Below are 20,605 nucleotides of genomic sequence, written 5' to 3'. Positions count from 1 at the left end.
ACAGCATCAGTCAGCATCAGCCAAGAGCACAAAAGCTCAGAACCAGCTCATACGTGGATATCCAGTTACCAGCTCCTACAGAAACTGTCCCTTGCAAGCCTAGGAAATGAACCAAGTGCTAACTTCTACCAGTGTTTGCTCTCATATCTCACACGCCATCACAGCAGCTGCCACGCTCTCTCCATGGCACAAACCCAAAGGTGTCATTAATGGATGCCATGAACAGAAGTCCAAGTGAAATTGCTTTCCTTGGTTTTTCCAGCCAAAACAGCCCAAGATTTACTGTGTCAGTTCTGAAAGGAAGAAGCTCTCAAAGGCATATAAGCTTTCCCATCCCAAAGGAAAAAAGGTAATTTGCCATAAAAGGTTGTTTACAAAATGTCATGTATCTCATGACTATCACATGAGGTTTCTGCACTGCAATAGTCATATTACTCCCTAATAATGTTTGACAGTAAGGACACCTATGTAACACAGGACAGACAGAAGTGCCATCTCATTAAGTAATTCAGTTTCTCACCACCTCCCCTTGCTGCTATAGTTATACTCAGAAGAGGAGTATAGGAGCAGAGGTAGGACAGTAGATGGTGGCTATTTTCACTCTAAAATCAGTCTATAATCTAATGTCATTTCCTTTCTCTGCCATGAGCAGAAAACTGCCTGCCAGCAAAGTCCACCAAAGGAATGGCTGAGGAGCTGACAGAACACACTGAAATGAGTTTGTGCTCTTAGTTCTGTATTGACAAGCAACAATACAGACTATACTTTTCATAGCAGTTGCAGTTTTGTACTAGAAACTTAATGGTGGAAATACTACTCAAGGACACTCTCCCATTATTTCAGTATGTTCACAAATACTATCTGTTCATAATGAAGATTACAGGCAAAAAGATGACCCTGACTTTTAAAGCTTTGAAATCAGGAGCAAGTGGTCTAGTGGTTTTCCAAACATACATTTTTAGGCATAGGCTTCTTAGAAATTAAGAAGATGAAAAACAAATGCCACAGACTTCTGTACATGCATTATTGGAAAAATGAAAAGTATGAAGTTAGAACAGTACAATTTAAGTAAATCAGAATAATTTTCATCAGATTCTGGAACACAACATGAAGACATTTGGCCACAAGAACCTGAAACTTAGACATGAATTTAGAAGCTTAAATTGAGGTTACCAACTACAGCAATGTCCAATATGCAACTTCCAATGAAAAACAGCTTTCAAGGCTGACGTGTATTAGATTCCAATTCCAAAATCACTATATAGGTACATATATACACCTCAGCAGGAAGTTTGACCACAGAAATGACAGCTTCCCAAACAATGTATTTCCAATAAATCTTTCTATATCCCAAGTAAAAATTCACACATTGTTTGCCATTTTCTAGAATGCATCAATAAAAGCTAAAACCTCACAAAAGACCTCATGTGCTACGGTGATATCTCTTGTCAAGAGATATAGTGGCCTAACCCAAGAAAATATTATCTACTTTTTTACATTGTCTTAAGCTTACTTGCACCTTTATTTTCATTACAGCTGTAACCAAACATCACAAAGCTTAAAAAGACCAGCTGCTCGTGGAAAAAGAATTTTTAATCTCCTTAAAAGAAAGTTCAGCTAAAAAAAGGAAGATGTATAGAAGGCAATATCAAGAAAGTATAATAAACAGAAATAAATAAAATAATAAAAGGAATAAATGTATTTATTGTAGTATTATTACAAGTCTGAATTCACATTAATAAATTAATCATTTGATAAATCAGATTAGCATTTTAAACCTTACTATAGAATCATTTTGAGAAGTGAATTATTTAAACAATTAAGGTAATTAACACTAAATTACTTGTAAATAACTACTGAAAGAAATTAATAACTGAACTAAATAATTCTACTTTAGCAAGTTCATTTTCTCTAAGAAGTAGAGTATATTTCACTGAGTACCAATGTTTCAGGAGTCAGAAAGCATTCTGCCCAGTCTCAAAAATTAATTCAGAACTGCCCTTGCCCAAGTTACAGTCACAAAGGGGAAAAAATATAACAAAGAACAACAACAAAAATCTTACAAAAGTTCAAAAATTGCCCAGAAGAAGAGAAAAATATAACTATTTTATACTCCAGCTAAAATTCTGGCCATGTGTCAAACTGATTCATTCCAGTGAGATCCAGATTTCATCCCAAGAGCAATTAAATTCTCAGCAAAGCAGTTAAAACCCATCTGTCTCCTCAAGCCAGATTTCAATTATTATTCCATAATCCTATGCCCTTATAATTACATTGATGTTCACTCTGCACCTACCCAAAAATACTGGCTTTATTTAGTTCAGGAAAAACGAACACAGCAAAGATTCACATTGCTACTGGAGCCTAAAAGAAAAAGAGCCAATCTGACAGTCCAGGGAACACTCTGAAAGCTTCCTGTCCAAACAAAATTGCTTGAAAAGAAATTTAAAAACCCCAAATCACATCACAAGAACTTCTCTCAAGAGTATTACAGAGAGAAGCCAAAAGCCAAAACTATTGGAATGCTTTCAGTTTAAACTTTTACTTCTTGCAGACTTTGAGCAATAGAATATTGTAGCATCTTTAAAACAAGCAGATACCTCCTATCATTCTCAATGTAAATAAGGACTTGCACTTGCCAAAAACATTCAAAGCTTCACTCTGAACAAACACATATTAAAGCTTCTGTTTCTCATGCGTCTCCTTAATGTGCTGGAGATGAGAAAACACCTCAAACCTTGCGACAGCAAGAGAGGCAAGCAAAGGAGCTCTGAGACTGTTTCAGGCTACATCGCTTACACTTATGGTAACCAGTATTTTCAGATAAAAATTACTGGTAACAAAAATCTAGCAAGACTCAACTACAACCAGGAGTTGTATCTTGCACTGCTGAGCAGCTTTTGGCCATGAAGCACTAAAGCAACTAGGCATGGCAGTCAGTGACTAAAACCCAGGACAGGAGCAAACAGTACAGCTAAAATCAAGTGAGAGCACCTATAGATAAATACTGCCCTTCCTGCTGAGTTACAGAGCCATCAACTGCTCTGCTAAGCACCAGTCTGCTCACACAGAACTGAACTTGGTGCTGAGCAGCAAAGTCCAGCTGTTGAAAAGACTATGAAGAGCACCAACAAAATCACTGCTTAGAAATTTGACAGCAGTCCAGCATTAAGAAAGTTATCCAAGTGATTTGTTGACTTCAAAAGCAGAAATCAAACAACAACAGGGATAGTGGAATTATGCAATTAGACAATAAAGATATTTTCATCCTTACACAAACCCCACACATTCCTACCAAGCTCTAAGTCCTCCCTGTGATTTTATTTAAATCGGTATGACTCTTAAACCTCCAACACTGGATTACATATTTTCTCCACAGCTGTTTGCTCAGCTAGTAAAGAACAAGAGGACTATACTAAAAGAGGCCAAATTTTCTTTTATTCTTCGTCCTCATGTCTTTAAAACCAAGATGTACTGAGAATAGCAAAGAGATTGGTTTTTCTGCTCCCCAAAAAAGAACTATGAGCTTCAGAGGCCAGCAAGTTCCTGCTGTTACCTTCCTATGCTGGTTCTCATTTCAGAAGCCCAGTTAAAAACCCCTTTACAAAAGCTGCCCTCCCAAAGATGATCTGAACACTCCTAAACTAAGATCACCCAATGGCAGCTGCACTGCCATCTACAGAAAAGCTTAGGAAAAGCATTTACCATTTAGTATTTGCTGCTACTAAGAAGGATACAGCTTAAAAGACTACCAAAACAAGAGCAGGATGGATATGAAGAAGAAAAAGGGCAACTGTGCAGTAAACATGCCCAATTACTCAGCACATAGCTCCCTGAATTGTCACTCGGACACATTGCTTCTACTCACCCCAGCCTGGTGCCACAGGAACTCCAGAACTACTGCTTTGGTGACTGCCCTGGAAATACTAAATCCAAGGGGCAGGCAGGCTGGCATTAGCCCAAGCACTCCAAATTCTTAAATCTGACTCTCATCAATTGGATTTTGACACACAGATATGAACTGCTTTTAACTCACCACACTGGAGGATAGAAACTGCATAATTTGATCACGTATCTCCCAGCAATCAAAACATCTGACGTGTTGACTAATCACAATAATTATTCTCAATGTCTTCATTTTTTGTCTTTATACTCCCTACTTGCAGAGAAAATGAAAAACATGGAACAAAAGCTTACAGTAACCTACTCGAAAGCAGTTTTTCAGAAAGAATGAAAAACTGCGTCAGAAATCATTCTGCATCTTCAGATTAGAAAAGATCACTGTTTAATCTTCAGGCTAAAGAAATCAAATATATGATAATTTCTACCAAAATCAACAGGTACAGGGAAAAAAAACCAAACTACTAAGAGGCAATTCAACACTTCAGAGCTACATTTTTCTCTCTCAAAACACACTTCTGCTTTGCAAAAATAAAACATGCCATTGATGCTTTTCTCATTCAGATAAATGTCACAGTACAGTAAGCACTGAAATTCAGGAAAAGTAGTAACAGAATAAAAAAATCAAAATGGGTAGAAACATGTGATCTTCTAGATTCAACATCAAGTCTTAAAATCTGCTTTCTCCATGCCCTCAAAAACTAGTAAATACATTCTTCCATTCTTAAGCCCTCTCTAAAAACTCTTTACTTTCAATAAACAAATAAATAATCCAAAATAGTGAACAAGAATATCAAAGGCTTCTAATGTACCTCTGCTCCACATCAGTTTACAACAGCTTCTGTCAATCAGCACATTGATTCAAAAGGAACTCATACCCACGCACAAATTAATTCATAGGGGCTACATGTATCAAAACCTAGATATATGCTCCAAAAGCACAGTAAAAAAAGTGTCTTCCATTTGTTTGTTACTTTTCAGAGTATGCATCAAAATACCTATTTTTAAAACTTACCAAGGACAACATTTAAAAACGTCCCTCTTTTCTTAGCATGTGCACCCCTGTGTCTAGAGACAAGGGTGCTTGTTTTTGCAGTGGCCTCCATGAAGCTTGGGTTTTCCCTATAAACACCAATAAAGCTACAAAACTCATACTACAAAAAATCTCTAACAGCTTTTCCAAGCTGATCATAAATGCCTCAAAAAGTTAATAATCACTGTTAAACTCTTTCAAGCACTAGATCCCAACGTAATAATATAAGATGGAGAGCAAACAATACCACAAGCAGCTGAAAATATATCAGGAATTCATATTCAGTTACATATAAATAATATAATTACCTATCTGTGCTCAAGTCTGAAAGTGGTATCTACATTACTAAATTGACAGTAGTGACACAGTACCTAACACACCTGAAACACACAAAGCATGGCACATTGATTAAACCAAATTGGTTTTCTCAAACATTCTGATTGTTAGCATCATGTTAATAAAATCCAAGCTGCTTGATTCAGAAGTCTGTGCAGACAAAGGAGTACAAACAGGACAGACAGACAGAATTTCCTTCAGGCCCACTAGAAGTCCAAGGTTGACTTCCTGATCTCAGATGGAGGATCACACAACAGCAACAACACTCCATCCACTCTCCTCATATTTAATGATGCACATCAGTTTGAGTTTAGCAGCAAGAAAAAGGCTGTGCTGCATTTGTGCATCCCACTGGAGATGCACAAAGAGCCCTACTACAGTGAGCTACAGCCAGGTCTCTACCTCAAAGATGCTATGATTGCATGAAAAGAGAACTCAAATATCTGCTTCATCTCACAAGGGCCCTATGAGCACACAGTAGAGAACAACAAATGCAAGAAGCCACAGAGGCAATAGCTATTTTCTGGCTTTTTCACTCCTATGTTTAGAGATTAGTAGGAGGTATTGAACCTATCCTTTGCAGAATTCAAATTTCTTTATTCCTTGTGAGAACTGCTATGAGGTTGCATAAGGAAGGACCTGTTTTCTCCTGACTTTAGACTAAGGAAAGAAAAAAAATGTGTGCAAACAGCCTGATCAAGGTCACCTGCCCACAAACAGGAGCTCCTAAACAAGAAGTTTCACAAAGCAATCAACTACAGGGGAAAGAGGAAACACAAAAAAAAATTTTAAAGCACTAATATTAATAAACATACTTAATAAGCAACAAACTCAACACATTGTAATAATGCAAGTTATGAATGCAGATATGCAGATACATACTATGCTGTTCATTTCTGAAGAGTCGTAACTTCCACACGGATGGACACTTCCTATAGGTTCCAGCCCTTCTTCATCCCACATGTATGTGCCATCAGAGCTGTCAGATGGAGAAAGCTCAAAGGAGGAGCCAGCTCTGTAGTTCATCTCTGAAGAGATGACATTCTCAGTAGTGTGTTTTGTGCTTTCACTGTTGTCATCCACTGCTTAAAGAGAAAAGCATCAGTTAAGATTAGAAAAACAATCCAATATTTAAAAAAACAAATATTAAAATGCCTGTTACTGGTGTGCTACCTTTGCTGGAACTGTACTGTAACAGAAACACCTGAAAGCTTTCTACAGTATTGTTCCCTCATCCCAGAAGGGAGAAAAGCTCAAGCTGGTTTGGCAGCTACAACCAAGGAATCTTCCAACCTACATCTTTGCTAACCTTTTACACTGCTCTAATTCACCCACCATGGAAGCTACTTTCTAGAAATATGTATCTCTTTAACATATTAGAAGGTGGGTTCAAAAATACATCCTTTGGATCTAGTCTTTCAATTGCAACATCTCAAACAAGCTTTTGTCATGAGAAGCCCATCAAAGATTTGAAAATGTGGCTTTTAAAAGCAGCTTCTTGTGTCTTCAACTCATTTTTAGAAAATTAATATACATCAGAAAAAAACAAAAAAGACCCAGTAACAATCCTGTTTATAACTGAACTAATTCAATTACACATCCTACACTTATTTTCATTACTTAGAACCAGTTACAGCTGTTCCCTGCCTACAGAGGTAGGAGCACGAGGTGAAATTTTCTTAAAATATCATCAACCCAGAAAATGAATGGCAAAGCAAGGATATGAGGAATTCCACAACCACAACACAAATGTGTTTAAAGGAGGTCACCTTCATTTTTATCACAAAGAGCTCTTCAAAGTAATGCTTGGGGAAAAATTGTAATGCAGAAAAGGCACAAGCAAACAAATATGCCAGCACAAAGCAGTTCCATTCTGAAACAAATCAATGGTCAATTACATTAAATAATTTAATTACCATTACAGAATTTTGATTTAGCACCTAAAATTTCAAACAGAACATAAAAAAGGTATTTACCAGACACATTTATATCAAGCCAGTCATCAGCATTACAGCAAGATCCTCCACCTCCCTTGAGAGATGTGAACGGCTCGATGGATGTTCTGCTCCCATGCTCTAATTCCTGAAGGCAGCTCTCCTTCTGCTGGATTTGTACAGTTCTGTTTGCCTCTTCTATATCTATGAAATCGTCACTGAAGTCTTCACTCAAATCGTTTTTCTCAGAGGATGACAAAGAAGATATAGATATTTCATCTCCATCATCGCTCATACACATCACTTTTGACCCATGTTTTCCCAGACTTTCATGCAAGGCCTCACCAGGTTCTGTTCTTTGAGCCCTGCTCTCTAGAATACTGTTTTTATCAACGGCTCTATTGATGCTCGCTGAAATCTCCGCGCTCTCCACCATGCGCGTGTCCGGAGCCACGCTTTTGCTGCCATCCACAACGGTATTCCCAGCAAACCTCTGCCTGGTAGGCTTCAGCAGAGAAGGCCGACTTAATCTGTATCCATAGGAAGGTGCTGACCCAGATCCATTTGACAGTGGGGGTTTCTTGGAACAAGGAGCTGACATAGCCGAGTACGGTCTGGTAAATCCATACTTCATCGGCTCATTTCCATTGGGTACATCCAACTGACACGCGTTTCTTGACAGCAGAGCAGACCTCTGAGACGTCCTGGCAGTGAGATTTTGACTGTGATAAGGCCTTGTAAGATCCACAGCTTTATTAAAGGAATGTGACCTGGTTAGAGATGCAGTGGGAAGGAAAGAATTCTGAATGGAATGTGAAAAACTTTGTGATCTTACCATTTTGTCACAGGAAAAAGCCTTGATAGCATTGTCTGTAGACTGTGCCAGGGTTTCTCCCAAACTTGTCCTTGTGGCACCAGAATTAGCTCTAGGTCTCTGCAAACCTACCACTGGCCGATTTCCATAAAATCCATTTAAATTTGATCTTGGAGTATTAAGTCCAGAATATGTCCTTCCTGACAGGGTACCTTTGGTGAATTTAGCTGAACTAGAGAGTCCAGGTATAGACTTTGGATTTAATTCCTCAGTAGAAGATACAAACATATTGGTTTGCTTTGCTGCTTTTGACGCAACTGAAGCAGTACTGTTCAAACCCAGCCTGAGCTCATCATTGCCCAATGCTCCTTGAGACTGAGGGTACTTCTCAGGATCAATTAATTTTTCATTAGAGTTGCGTTTGGCATTGGCCTCTCTCCCATTCTGATCATTAAGCTGATATTTATTTGATTTTTTCCAGTTGAAAGCAAAGGAAGACATTCCAACAGTGCCATTGTGCTTGCTGAAGTTTTTGCCACCGTTACTCCCTGCTAAGTTCACAGCCGTCCCGTTTGGCATAGGTTGCAAAACAGTCCCTAAAGTTTTCGTTCCATATTTCGGTAGCCTGGAAACCAAGGATGTCCTGTTTTGATTTTTTTCTTCCATGAGCTATTGGGTACATTGGTCCTTAAAGGGTGCTTGAATCTAAGAAAGAAAAACAAAACAATATTAAACCTGAGTAAACCACACATTAAGCACAGATTTCTATATATCTCTAACTATATGCTTCCTAGATTTCTGTGCATTACTCCACCATGCTGATAAAAAGTAACCCAGAAACATCTTGTCAACTCCAGAGTTCCAGCAATTATCTGGCAGTAATATGTTCTTCAGATAACAGCTCCCCCTCCCAACTTTCATTCTCTACTAAAACCATTTTTTTTTGTTTTCCCTTTGTAATCTATAAAATAAACTTGAGAAGAGGTTGGATTTTTTTTTTGTTCTTTTTTTTTTCCATTTATCTATTTTCAGCAACAACTGAACTTTCCAACTGTTACAATTATTGAGTTATAAACTTAAGATTTAGTATTTGTAAAACAGCCACAAATATGACACAGCAAAAACCTGTGGTCAGCAACACAAACCTGCAAAAAATGATAACGTAAAATCTGACTAAAAGCTAATTTTTTGAGATTGTTTTAATTTCCCCAATGCCTAAAATATAGGAAATAACCACTCATCATGCATCTCACCACAATACTTTTTCTTCCCAAATGTTATGGATCTTCCCAAATCAAGATTCACATTCCTAGTCATTGTTTTCTCCTTGCATGGAGACTGTAGTCTATTTTAGAAATCATCTTATTCACACATAAAACCTGAAGTACAGTGCAACAGTTGCATAAGGTCAGTGTTAGTAAGTGAATTCAGAAGTTCTACTTATTCAAAGTACACAGAACACCTTGTGTAACCACAGCAAGCATTACCCTCTAGTGAGTCACTCCCCAGAGTGAGGTCAAGAGGTCACTAAGAAACATTTACATTCTTAGTGATATAACTGAAGATAAAATCAAGGATAAGATCGAAGTGGCATTAACTTCATGCAAACTGAAATGCCCTTAGGATTTGTCAGTGAATAGGATGCCCCGGAGCAGTACTTCTGGAAGCATATCTACATTACAAAGATAGAAAGGTACTGCAGAGAGGGCATTTAGAGGCTCCTAACTTGTGAAAACATCAGAATGCACATTCTGCAACTGGTGCGTGCATTTCCATTGTGAAAGACACAAATGTGATTTTTCAAAGACTCGCTGAATTCTTGCACACCAGAGATGCTGCCCTCACCCAGGTGTGCAAAGAAGGACAAAAGTACTTCCCCCGGGACCACAGAACATTTCATTTGCCATGTATGACATCTGTCTGCACGTGGATGGAAGTGTCTAATGTCAGACTTCCTGCCTAGAGTGGATCTGTATACCTTGCACAGGAAAATAGTATCATCAGGCAACATCAAAGATCTTTATTTCATGTCAACTACATAAAATAAAGCTTTTCTTTAAAAACTCCATGAACAAAAAATGGCCTTTAATATGCTGATGAGTTAATTCCCAGCAAGCATCATAGTTCAGATCCCTCAGAAGTTAACCTAACTCTAAAGAAAAGGCAAGTCTTGTGAAGAAATCTTCCAAATTGAAAAAGTTAAATTAGAAAGCTGCTAATTTAACTTGCATGCTCTATGGATAATTCCCTTTTCACATCTGTCTACCATCTCTTAGGTGACTGCAAAATTTAAATGAGGCCATTTAATTAGATTACTTTAATCCTCCACCAAGTGCTTCACATTAAACTTGAAAAGGAGACCTTTCCAGTTCTCTAGAAAGGGCTCTTGCTCATTTATCCTTGATTAGGCAAAGACAACACATTATCTTCAACAAAACCATACTGATAGCCCAGAACACTTCAGATAATTAAATTAAAAACAAACAATACTTCTCTGTATTTTATTAGCTATGCAACTTGAACTACTGTACCACTTCTTCAAGCCCAGGTTTCACTTGTTTCACTGACACTCAGTGTCATCAAAAAACCCACTAAAACTTAACAGCATCATGTCTGGCAGACGTTTCCCAGAAAATGGGGAATTTTCTTATTAAGTTCTCTAAACTTCCTTAATCTTTAGCTATGCTTACTAGGAAAGATTACACTAGCCTAACAATTAAATTTCCTTATCAAGCAGCACTGTTACTACTTAGAGCATGATTTCTGAATCCCAGAAGATTCAAGTTCAATACAATTTAAATTGTAGCTACTGTACTATAAAGAAATTCAAAGTATTTTTAGACTTAAGCAATCTATGGATTTTTTTTAAATTGCCATTTGGGCAAACAAGTTTTATATTCTTTGCCTTGGGAAATACATTATCTAGTGCACACAAGCCTAATCGGAATTAAGCTAATTATAAAGAGCCTAGCCTTACATAATGATCCAGGGAAAAGGAGTTAAAATCCACAGACCCCCTCTGAAGTATAATCTGAATTAACTGAAAAGCTGCTACATCCTTACCTTCAAGGATATTCAAGATCCTGATGATAAGCAAAAGGATATTCATTCTGACCCTCCTTGGTACTTCCTCTACAGAATTATTTACACTTTGATAAAATCCTGCACTGTTAGTTTCTACTGGCAAGCACAACATTCACTCTAATTTCATTCACAGTTTGTTTCAGCACCACCAGGAAGGCAGTTTCCTATTCTTTAGCTTCTCAGCTAAGTTCTGCTTTGCATCTGAGACTCTGCCCTACAGAAGACAGCTTAAAGATTCCCACATTTGAAAGCTTAAGCATCTTAAAATACTGCAATCCCTACAATCCCTGCCACTAGAAGATATCAGCATTTTCCAGTTCCAGATTCCTGAATGGGACTGAATTCCCCTCCTGTTGTCACAGCAGTGTGGAATACCCAGCTGAGGAATGGAACATATCCAACAGACTGGGACAGGCCAGAGCAATTCCCCTCTGCAGACCTACTGCCCTGGCAGCAGTTTCAGATCTGTGCTTCATTCACAGAAATTTCAGTGCACGTGTATTTCCATTGTGTCCTGTGCACAGCTTAAAAAGCCACCTCTTATACCTCTGGGTTATTAAAAACACATTAGATCAGTTATGTGAAAATACCTTATTTCCACCAACCTAGGGAGGTACTGAATGTCAACAGGGAAAATCTGTGAGGTCCCTGCAACAGAAACAGCAAAGGCTTCCTTAGCACTCGCTTAAGACCATTGCAAGATAGGCAGCATGACTGCAAGTCAATTTTCAGCTTTAAGAGGACCATGGGAGCTTAAGAGAATGGAAGAAACTGGCAGGAGATCCAGCTGGCAAACACCTGCTCTGCACATGACAAGCCCTGGGGAATTCAAGATCATGAATCCTGAGGAAATCATGCATGCTGTATGAATTAAAATGAATCAGAATGCAACTGGAACTTCTGATGGCTTCAAGATTGAACTTTGAGTATTTACAACTTCTTGTGTTATTTTGTGGTTTCAGTGCAGTCAAAAGTGCCATGTTCACTCCAAGATCCAGTAAGATTTATCAGCTCTGCAGTAAAATCCTCCAAGGCTGCCTTCCTTATCCTTTCATTTCTCCAAAACACCTGTTCTTGAATCAATTCCCAATACTTTATGAAGGCATCCCTGAATTTTAGCCACTCTCCCTTTCCTATGTCCAAACAACACCAGCTTCCCTGACACTGTCTTCTGAAGGTACCATAGTCAGGAAGCATAGCAAGAAGTTCCAAGACTGCAAAGGCTTCTCTTAAATTACCTTGCCTTTCTGTGTCCCAGTTGGTAAGATTTTGTTTTCAGGTCTCAAGACAGCTTAGAGATACGCCCTTTTCTGTTTTTTCTCCCTCAGACTAACAAGGTTCTACCCACTTTGAATGGCTGATCCAGCAAACACCAAACAACCAGGTATCCAAGCTGCTCTTGTGCTCAATTTACTGCCAAAATACACTGGGTCAAAGAACAGGAGCAGAACATGATAATGAAAAAAGGGAGAAGAGAACAAGAAATATAGCATAAGAGTTTCAGTACTTCTTACACTGAGCAGTATCTTTAGTCAATACAGCAGAAAATGTGACATCCTTTGTCATCTCTAAAAGCATTCTTGCTATTCATCAGAATCCTTAATGTTTGATAAGCCAAGAGGACATAAGCACTTTCTGAAGAGAAAGAAAGCAGCTCTATTTGCAGAAGAAAGCTACCACAATACTTCCAGAATCAAAAACTCCCTCTGCATCGCTCAGGGCCACACTGTCAGTTCACTCTGCCATTAATGCTGTTTACATGGAGCACCAAACACTTCAAGGAAGCAAAAAAGGGCTAAGTGTTATCTGCCCAGATAAGGATATTTTGTAACTGTTGCCCACTTGTGCTTTTCATATTAGTCAAACAGTAACTATGCCTTTTAAACTCCAAATTTTTACATCAAACCTAACCAAAACAGGGTATGAGTTACCATAAGCCCCTTTAGATTTTATTGAAGATAAATCATGCAAATTTTAACTATAAGAAAAACCTTTGCTAAAAACCTGTTTCTCAAGAAAGTGAAGATGCATGGATTTTTGGCATTCTTACACAACTAACAAGGTGGAAGGCAGTCAAGGTCCAGATGCTTAGCCAGCTTTATCACAAAGAAAAGAAGGTGGAAGAGGTTACCTGAGGGTACAAATAAATTACTCCCAGTAAAAGAGAATATCAGAGTCTATGAGCAAGAAGAAAGCCTTGAAAGTACATTTTCAAGTTCCTCTTAAGTGTTGATGCAGGTTATTATGGTTTGCTCATAAATGAGACGTGAAGTGCAATGACAATTACTCTTTCCTGCCTTAGTGCTGACAGCCTAACTGCTGCCAGGGACAGGTCAGCTAGAAATTGGAATAAAACATTGGAGATGCATGACTCCTCTCTGAACCTGCTCTTCATCTGATGTGTCCTCTTGGAGGAAGTCATCAATTCCCTTCTTCAGCAGACCTTGTTAAACCTGGATGAGCAATGTAAAGCCTGTAGGTGCAGATCTAAATGCCAGGCAGCCCTTGCATAACCAGCTCCACACCACACAACCCAGAGCACAGTGGCTTTCACTGGCACACAAGGAACACAAGGCCCAGATGAGAAAAGCACTACATTAGGTGTGCTGACCCCAAGAACCCTGCAGGAGGTGGGAGGGATATATTGCCATATATCAGAAACAATTCCCATAATCATGACCAATACATATGGCTCCAGTCCAGAAACACTCTTGCCAGAAGGAATTTAATTATGTGGATTATTTCACTCTTTATGTTATGCGAGGAATGGCCTTCTCTGGACTGAACCAATCCAAGAGATTCTACCCCAGTGAGCAAGTCAAGCTTCTTCACTAGGGTTGCTTAATAGCTCTTAAATAGCAAAAGATGCAGATGTTTTCAACATCTTTGTTGGAGAAACAAAAAGCCTTTACTTGTTTCTCTCATTGATGATACTTTAAATACTTGGTACCAAATTTGCAGGGATAACAAAAAGAAAGGGGAAGAACTAAAGTAAGAGAAGACAGTCTGTCTGCCTTACAGATCCAATGCCCTGCAACCTGAAGACAAAGTCACACACCTACAAAGTGGCCAAAACCTGTTAATCATTCACCAGCACCACCTCCCAAGCCCTTCCAAAAACAACCCCAAACATACTGTGACTATAAAGCACATTTATATCTAGGTTCCTATGCTGTCTTAAAACTTCCCTGCATTTAGCAAGATTTCTGTCCTGGAAGATAAACCATAATTGTGTATATGCCTGTGTGCAAGTACATCGATTTTGGAAAGACTCTCCTCTTTCTCATCTTTTTTCCAAGGTTTCTCAAACATTTCTGGCATTCTTATGTGAAGAATAAGGCAGCAGGTAACCAGAAACCTGCCTTTCAGAAGAGTTTTAAAGGTGTCATCATCATCATAAAGGCAATTTAAATTTTATGTTGTGGCTAAGATTGACTGAAAAACTCCAAACATCAATTGCAGTCTAGAATTAAAGCTTTCTACTAGTGAAATGCCAGATCTTGATCTCTCCTCAAAACATTTTGTGATTATGTCAGCATCAAAGCAAACTGACAGCAGAAACAGGCCCCTGCTTCTGCTGATGGTATAAGTCCTTCAGCAGCAGCATTTCACATGGGTAATTTAATCTGTCTTGTAAAAACAAATCCAGAAAGATTGTATCTCTCAAAAGCAATGTTCTACTGCAAACCAGAAGGAATTACCTCCTGTTCTCTAGCAAATATTTCACTTAAAAACAGAACAACCTTTTTCCTCAGCACTATCCACTGTTACCTAGTGATTCAAACACACTATTCCCATCTCTAACTCTTCTAGGAAAGATTTACTTCACTCAAAGAATGAAACTCAAAGAGCTGGTTACCAGTTACTGTTTTCTACTTCTCACATACAAACATGTTAGCTGGAGCAGGATTTTCTTGCTGATAACAACAGGCAGGCTGAAAGCCAAGTGAAACTTGGTATACAGCTAATTCTAACTGGAAATATCCCTTTTTAGACTGCCATGTTGTCCATCCTACTCCTCTGGTTTGTTTATTCAACTGATGCATGTTCTCCATGTAAAAACACTGAGCTGTCTTGAGCTAGAAGGCCCTCACACTGGTACTACTGTATTTTTCAATATCTATTTTGTAATGATTAAATAATGACTAATAACTGAAACAATACTTCCTGCCTGAACTGCTGCTGAACAATTTTTCTATTTGAGTATCTTAAGAGTAAGAGTTTCCATGGGTTTAAATCTTCAATGAGGCTGTGCTTTCAACCAGTATGTAAGTTGTTTTTTTTTCCTCTCCAGCCACATAGAAATAAATAATGAGTGTTTCTCCTGCTGCCCAAGTAAGAATTCTAGTTATAGGTTAAGTTGAATGCCAAGCAGAGATAATTGGAAGAGACTGCATGTAACTCATAGACTCATTGATACTGGGATATCTTCAATAAGTCTGAAGAGGTTAGCACATGATAATTGAGCAATATTAGACAAGATGAAGCAGAAAGAAGATAGAAAAAAAACGGTTTTGAGATTTTCTTTTCTACATATTGCCAATGCGACTTCAGCATAGTTCAGTTTTTTACAGAAGATCATGATCTTGAGACAAGAACATGTCAGCACATTATGATGTATCTAAAAAAACCATATTGTTAAATCAGCCACTGCTGGATTAAAAAAACACCAGAAAAAGGACTGACAGAGAAAATCCTTAACACTGCTATCATGAAAGACAGACAGTGAATCCTGCATAAGCTGGGAATATTATATAAATCATGGAATTTCACTGATCATGGCACTTCAATGCCCAGTTCAATTCTCCATATAGTTCCTCCAGTCAATTTTATTTTAGAGGTGAAGAATACAAAAATCCCATTAACTCTTGTGGTTTCCTTAAAATAAAAATGCACCAGGGAAGGGATGATTAGGGCAAAGACAGAATGTGACTTCTTCAACCTTCAACTGTTTTCAGTTCACAGAATATCTTAAATTTGATGCAGTTTGTTCAGGAACCCTCCATAGATCTCTTGTCCACTATTTTGTGCAACCTGTCCTTGAGCCTCAAACTTTTTGCATCCCTGACAGCCTTAAGCAAGGAGTTCCAGAGCCCAAATAACAGCTCTTTCAAGGTTATTTAATTGTCTTGCACAGATTCCCAAGGAAGATTGCTAAAACTACTTCTAAACCCCCTACACTGCCAGAAGAGGCTACTGATACCCGCTCTCCTGGCTACCAAACACTCCAGTTTGTTTCACATCTACGTGTTTTCATTAAGATACTGTATTATTTGAAGTTTTGTTTCTCCTTAACATCTACCCTTGATCAAAAAATACTGCACTCACACACCTGTTTATTAGAGCTTTCAGCTGAAACTTGCTTATTTGTAAAACACATCTTCAAAGTATAATTTTCTTGCTATTGAGTTTCATTTCATTAGTGCTGGACTCAATATAGCTTCTGTCTATAATTCCACTGATATAAATCAGTTTCCAGTCTCAAAACCAGACTCCCTGAAAATGTTTGAGTACCAAACAACTTTGCAAGTTTGCCACAGCATAACAAATACCAACATGGTTTTGACAACAGATTGGCAGCCTACAGGATTTTAATGTGTGTTCTGTGTTTTCCTAGTAGCTTTATACACCAACAGCTATATTGGAATGTATTTCTCAAGGTCAGCTTCCTACAATGTGGAAGACACAGATATTTGTTATGTCCTCAGAGGTTTGAAACTGAAGAGGAAAAAAAAAAGATTCTCTGAGAGACTGAGATGTAACTTCAGTTACAAGTGACAGTTTGTCACAGGATCAGTTCCTGAGTTAGTCATCTATGTTGTATTTTACTCAAATTTACAGGGAGGCGATACATATTGCTTGTTTTGCTTAATAAGGATCTCCATGGAGTCATAGTAAAGCTAAATGTATCCAAATTACCATTTCAGAAAGCTTCCATGATTAAAAGATTTACACAGAGATTTTTTTTCTGTTTTTAACTCTGTTTACAGATGGACGAGGCTATGCAGGCTGACAGATTGTGCTCCTCCCCTCAAGTCTCATGCTACTGATAGCAGCAGCCTGGGCCTTGCCAAGTTTCTACTTCTGCAAGTTTGCCTTACTGAGATGAAGGTTACTCAAAAGCCACAGCAACCCTCAACTCATCAAAAATATGTATCAACATGGCTGTGTAATAATTTTAACATATACGATCATCAAAAAAATAGCATTTAAGCAAAGCAAATCTTTAAAACAACTTACAAAAAGAGTGTGAATCAAATTATCATCCAAATCCATAGTGTAGTGATAAACTCTGCATCCATCTAGAAGAGATTTCTGAATCTCCAGCTTAAAGCAGACATATAATTGAATCAAGAGAAGCTGGGACATGCAGTTCTCCCTGGATGCTTCCTTGTGCTGTGTGTGTCACAAGCCATCTGGGCTGATTAGCCTAAAAGCACAGAATTTCTTAGGCTTCAGGGAATAATTGCAGATATTATTTACAATTTAAGGGTTATTCCTGATCTGTAAGTTGTTTAGCCACCTCATCAAAGTAAATCCTTATCAACCATTTCCTCTGGCTAAGAAGCCAAGCCTCCTTGCAGTGAGGACATTGCCAGCAGTGCCAGTACCTCTTCAATAAAGGCCATTAAAATGCACTCTGCAGAGCAGGACCTCAGCTTAGCACAGACTAAGTGCTCCTGAAAAACCCAACAATCTGCAGTGAAACAGGCATTTTAGCAAGAACTTGCGACACCAGTTCCCCATGTGACCAGGGATAAGCAAAACCCCCACCCTGAGGAGACTTTCTTCAATTCCTATAGGATGTCAGCAGAACTGCTGCAGCTGAATCCTCCCTTTAGGAGAGAGAATGACTACTGAGCAAAGTCCAGAACTCTGCAAATCCAGCTACTTTTCATCAAGGAGGAAACAACATTTCAGAATATCTTGAAAATGCACCTACTTGCTAACAGTTTAAGGTGAGCTGGGGTGTGTGTCCAAGAGCTGTGAAGAAATGCAAAGACCTTTCCTGACTAGCCAAACTTCAAATTTAAGATAACTATTTAAAGCTGTTGGGATTTTACTGTAACGTACATGTGTGTAGGTATCCAGAGATTTACATAATCTGTTTTTATTGCTCTAACTGAAACACAATACAGGATTTTCAACCTAATTACCAAAAGCACCATTAGTATTTTGATCTCCTTAGCATCCCTGTTGGCACGGGACTTAACCCTGCCTGAAAGCTTCTAATTAGGAAGATGGTGCTGCTGTTTACAGTGAATAGTGGCTGAAAGAGAACACCACAACCACTGTTGATATATTTTATCATATTACATTCTGCAATCTTATATTCCTTCATCTCCTCTCCATTTTGAGAGATCCACACTTTCTAAGGATTCCAGGCAAGCAATGTTCATGACAAGACTGATGGCATGACAGCCTTTTATCTAAAGATCCCATTGCCAACATTTCCCATTAACTGGTTTATTCCAAATAACCAATCCCTCTTAAAGGATGATCAGGTCCAAAAGTAACGGATTTTACTCCAATAAGCTTTTACATGAACAGTTCCATTAAACAGGATTACTCATTACTATAACAATACATTAAATGAGATCATTATATTAACTGAGACTATTTCTACCCTTTTCAACAGCTTTACAGTTAAAAGACAATACTGAGCAGTTTCTGGAGTCCAAACATTGACATTTTTATAATGAAAAATACTATATAGGAGCAGAAAGTAAACTTCAACTTCAGAAACAACTTTTAGACTCTTAAGTTGGATATTGACGTAGATCCTTGGCTGACATTTAGGTTACTCGTGTCCCATTTGTTAGGCCATCACCTCTTCAGCTGGGAGGCATATAATTCAAAATGGGCCCATAGAATTTAGAGGCACATGATCATTATATACACGAGAAAAAAAACCTTGCCAATTTCATTCATTATCAACAAACAATGTAAATGTTTACTGCCTCAGGCTAACCCAAGAAGATAGAAGTTTACTAAAGTCTCGGTACATATATGAAGTGGCTCTCAATGTAACAAAATGAGAACTTAAGATTCAACTTCATTTCACTTTTAACACCTTCGCAGCAAAAAATTCTATTCTGCACCAAAGCAAGGCTCAAAGCCCACAGACACCAAGAACAAACCTGCTATAGATATGAAGTTCTAACCCTGCAAGATGCACCAGCTTCCCTGAAAAGCGCTCTACATCTTTACACAGCATACCAGACGGAGTACCAGATCGACAATCCTTACCTTAATTTGATGTCTGGCCTGGACACTACGGCTCTGCTAGAGCATAAACTTCCCATGCAGTTTTGCTTTCTTAAACTGAAGATAAACAGCTCGACCTCCTCCAGCTCAAAGTTAAAGGCTGAGGTTGCCTACGTTTCATTGTGTGCCAAAGTACATTTGACAGAGCACGAAGTGAACAGCAGGCTCTGGGTGACGAAAGCAAAGTCTCAGTATCATTAAAGAGAAATCACCACAACCTACAGAACATCCCCTTGGTATAAATCTCAACAGATCACTGCTCAAGTAGAAATGCCACCATTATAATTATTTTCCACCGTTACTGTTTTTTTTTTTTAATTGTTGTCTACGAACACACACTGGGTGCTTTTGCTTCTTCCCCATTTCGTAGACTAAAACCCTCGAGACACGAAACCTCACGCTACAACACCTCGGCGGCCGGGGCTCGCAGCAGCTGCCCCCAGCACCTGCGAGCGCGTCTCCCCGAGCACGAATTACAGGGCGCACAAACCACCGCAGCGCCGGCGCCGGGCCCGCCGTGCCGGCTGCCCCGAGCCGCAGCGCGGCGGCGGCGCGCCCGCGGCATCCGGCCGGCGCGGAGGGGAGCGCGGAGGGGAGCGCGGAGGGGAGCGCGGAGGGGAGCGCGGAGGGGAGCGCGGAGGGGAGCGCCGAGGGGAGCGCGGAGGGGAGCGCGGAGGGGAGCGCGGAGGGGAGCGCCGAGGGGAGCGCCGAGCCCGCCCCGCCCCGGCCTCCCGCGGCCCCGCTGCCGCAGCATCCCCGGCCGAGCCGCGACCCCCGCCCCGGCGCAGGGCGGCGGCGCTGCCGGGAGGACGGCGGCCGCTCCCCGCCGGCACAGAGCCCCGATGAGGGGGGCAGGGGTGGCGGCCGCCCCGCACTCACCGGCGGACGGCGCGGGCCGCTGTCGCCTGCCGGGGCAGGGCCGCTCCGCGCCCTCGGCTCCCGCCGGCCCGGCCCGCGCAGGGAGGGGCGGGGGGCGGGAACACGCAGCCGCCCGCGCCCCTCGGCCCGCCTGACGTCAGCGCGCCCGCCCGCCCGGCCCATGGCGGCGGCGGCGCCGGGGCGCATCGCCTCATCTCCCTCATCGCCCCCCTCGCCCCGGCTCCCTCATGGTCCCCATCGCCTCATCTCCCTCATCGCCCCGGCTCCCTCATGGTCCCCCTCGCCTCATCTCCCTCATCGCCCCGGCTCCCTCATGGTCCCCCTCGCCTCATCTCCCTCATAGCCCCCCCTCGCCTC

At 40.1% G+C, this 20,605-nt stretch overlaps 1 protein-coding gene across 7 annotated transcripts in view; it reads right to left on the bottom strand.

The window, feature by feature from the left end:
* Positions 1–20,334, bottom strand: part of CCSER2 (coiled-coil serine rich protein 2) — a 59,842-nt gene extending 39,508 nt beyond the window's left edge. For 3 of the 7 annotated variants that reach the window (XM_021535782.2, XM_021535786.2, XM_021535785.2), the window contains exons 1-4: positions 20,249–20,324; positions 19,352–19,536; positions 7,246–8,722; positions 6,152–6,354 (exon numbers count right to left, since the gene is read on the bottom strand). In XM_021535782.2, the coding sequence (XP_021391457.2) occupies positions 6,152–6,354; positions 7,246–8,683 (1,641 nt within the window). In that variant the 5' untranslated portion in view covers positions 8,684–8,722; positions 19,352–19,536; positions 20,249–20,324. Of the gene's footprint in view, positions 1–6,151; positions 6,355–7,245; positions 8,723–19,351; positions 19,537–20,248 lie in introns of all 7 variants that reach the window. The other 4 variants (XM_021535784.2, XM_021535789.2, XM_021535787.2 and 1 more) reach the window with 2 other exon arrangements.
* Positions 20,335–20,605: the final 271 nt, after the last annotated feature.

The sequence above is a fragment of the Lonchura striata genome, chromosome 7, assembly GCF_046129695.1.
Source record: "Lonchura striata isolate bLonStr1 chromosome 7, bLonStr1.mat, whole genome shotgun sequence".
Taxonomy (NCBI): Eukaryota; Metazoa; Chordata; class Aves; order Passeriformes; family Estrildidae; genus Lonchura; species Lonchura striata.
The sequence above is the reverse complement of the archived record's forward strand: the minus strand, read 5'-3'. Positions and strand labels throughout refer to the sequence as shown.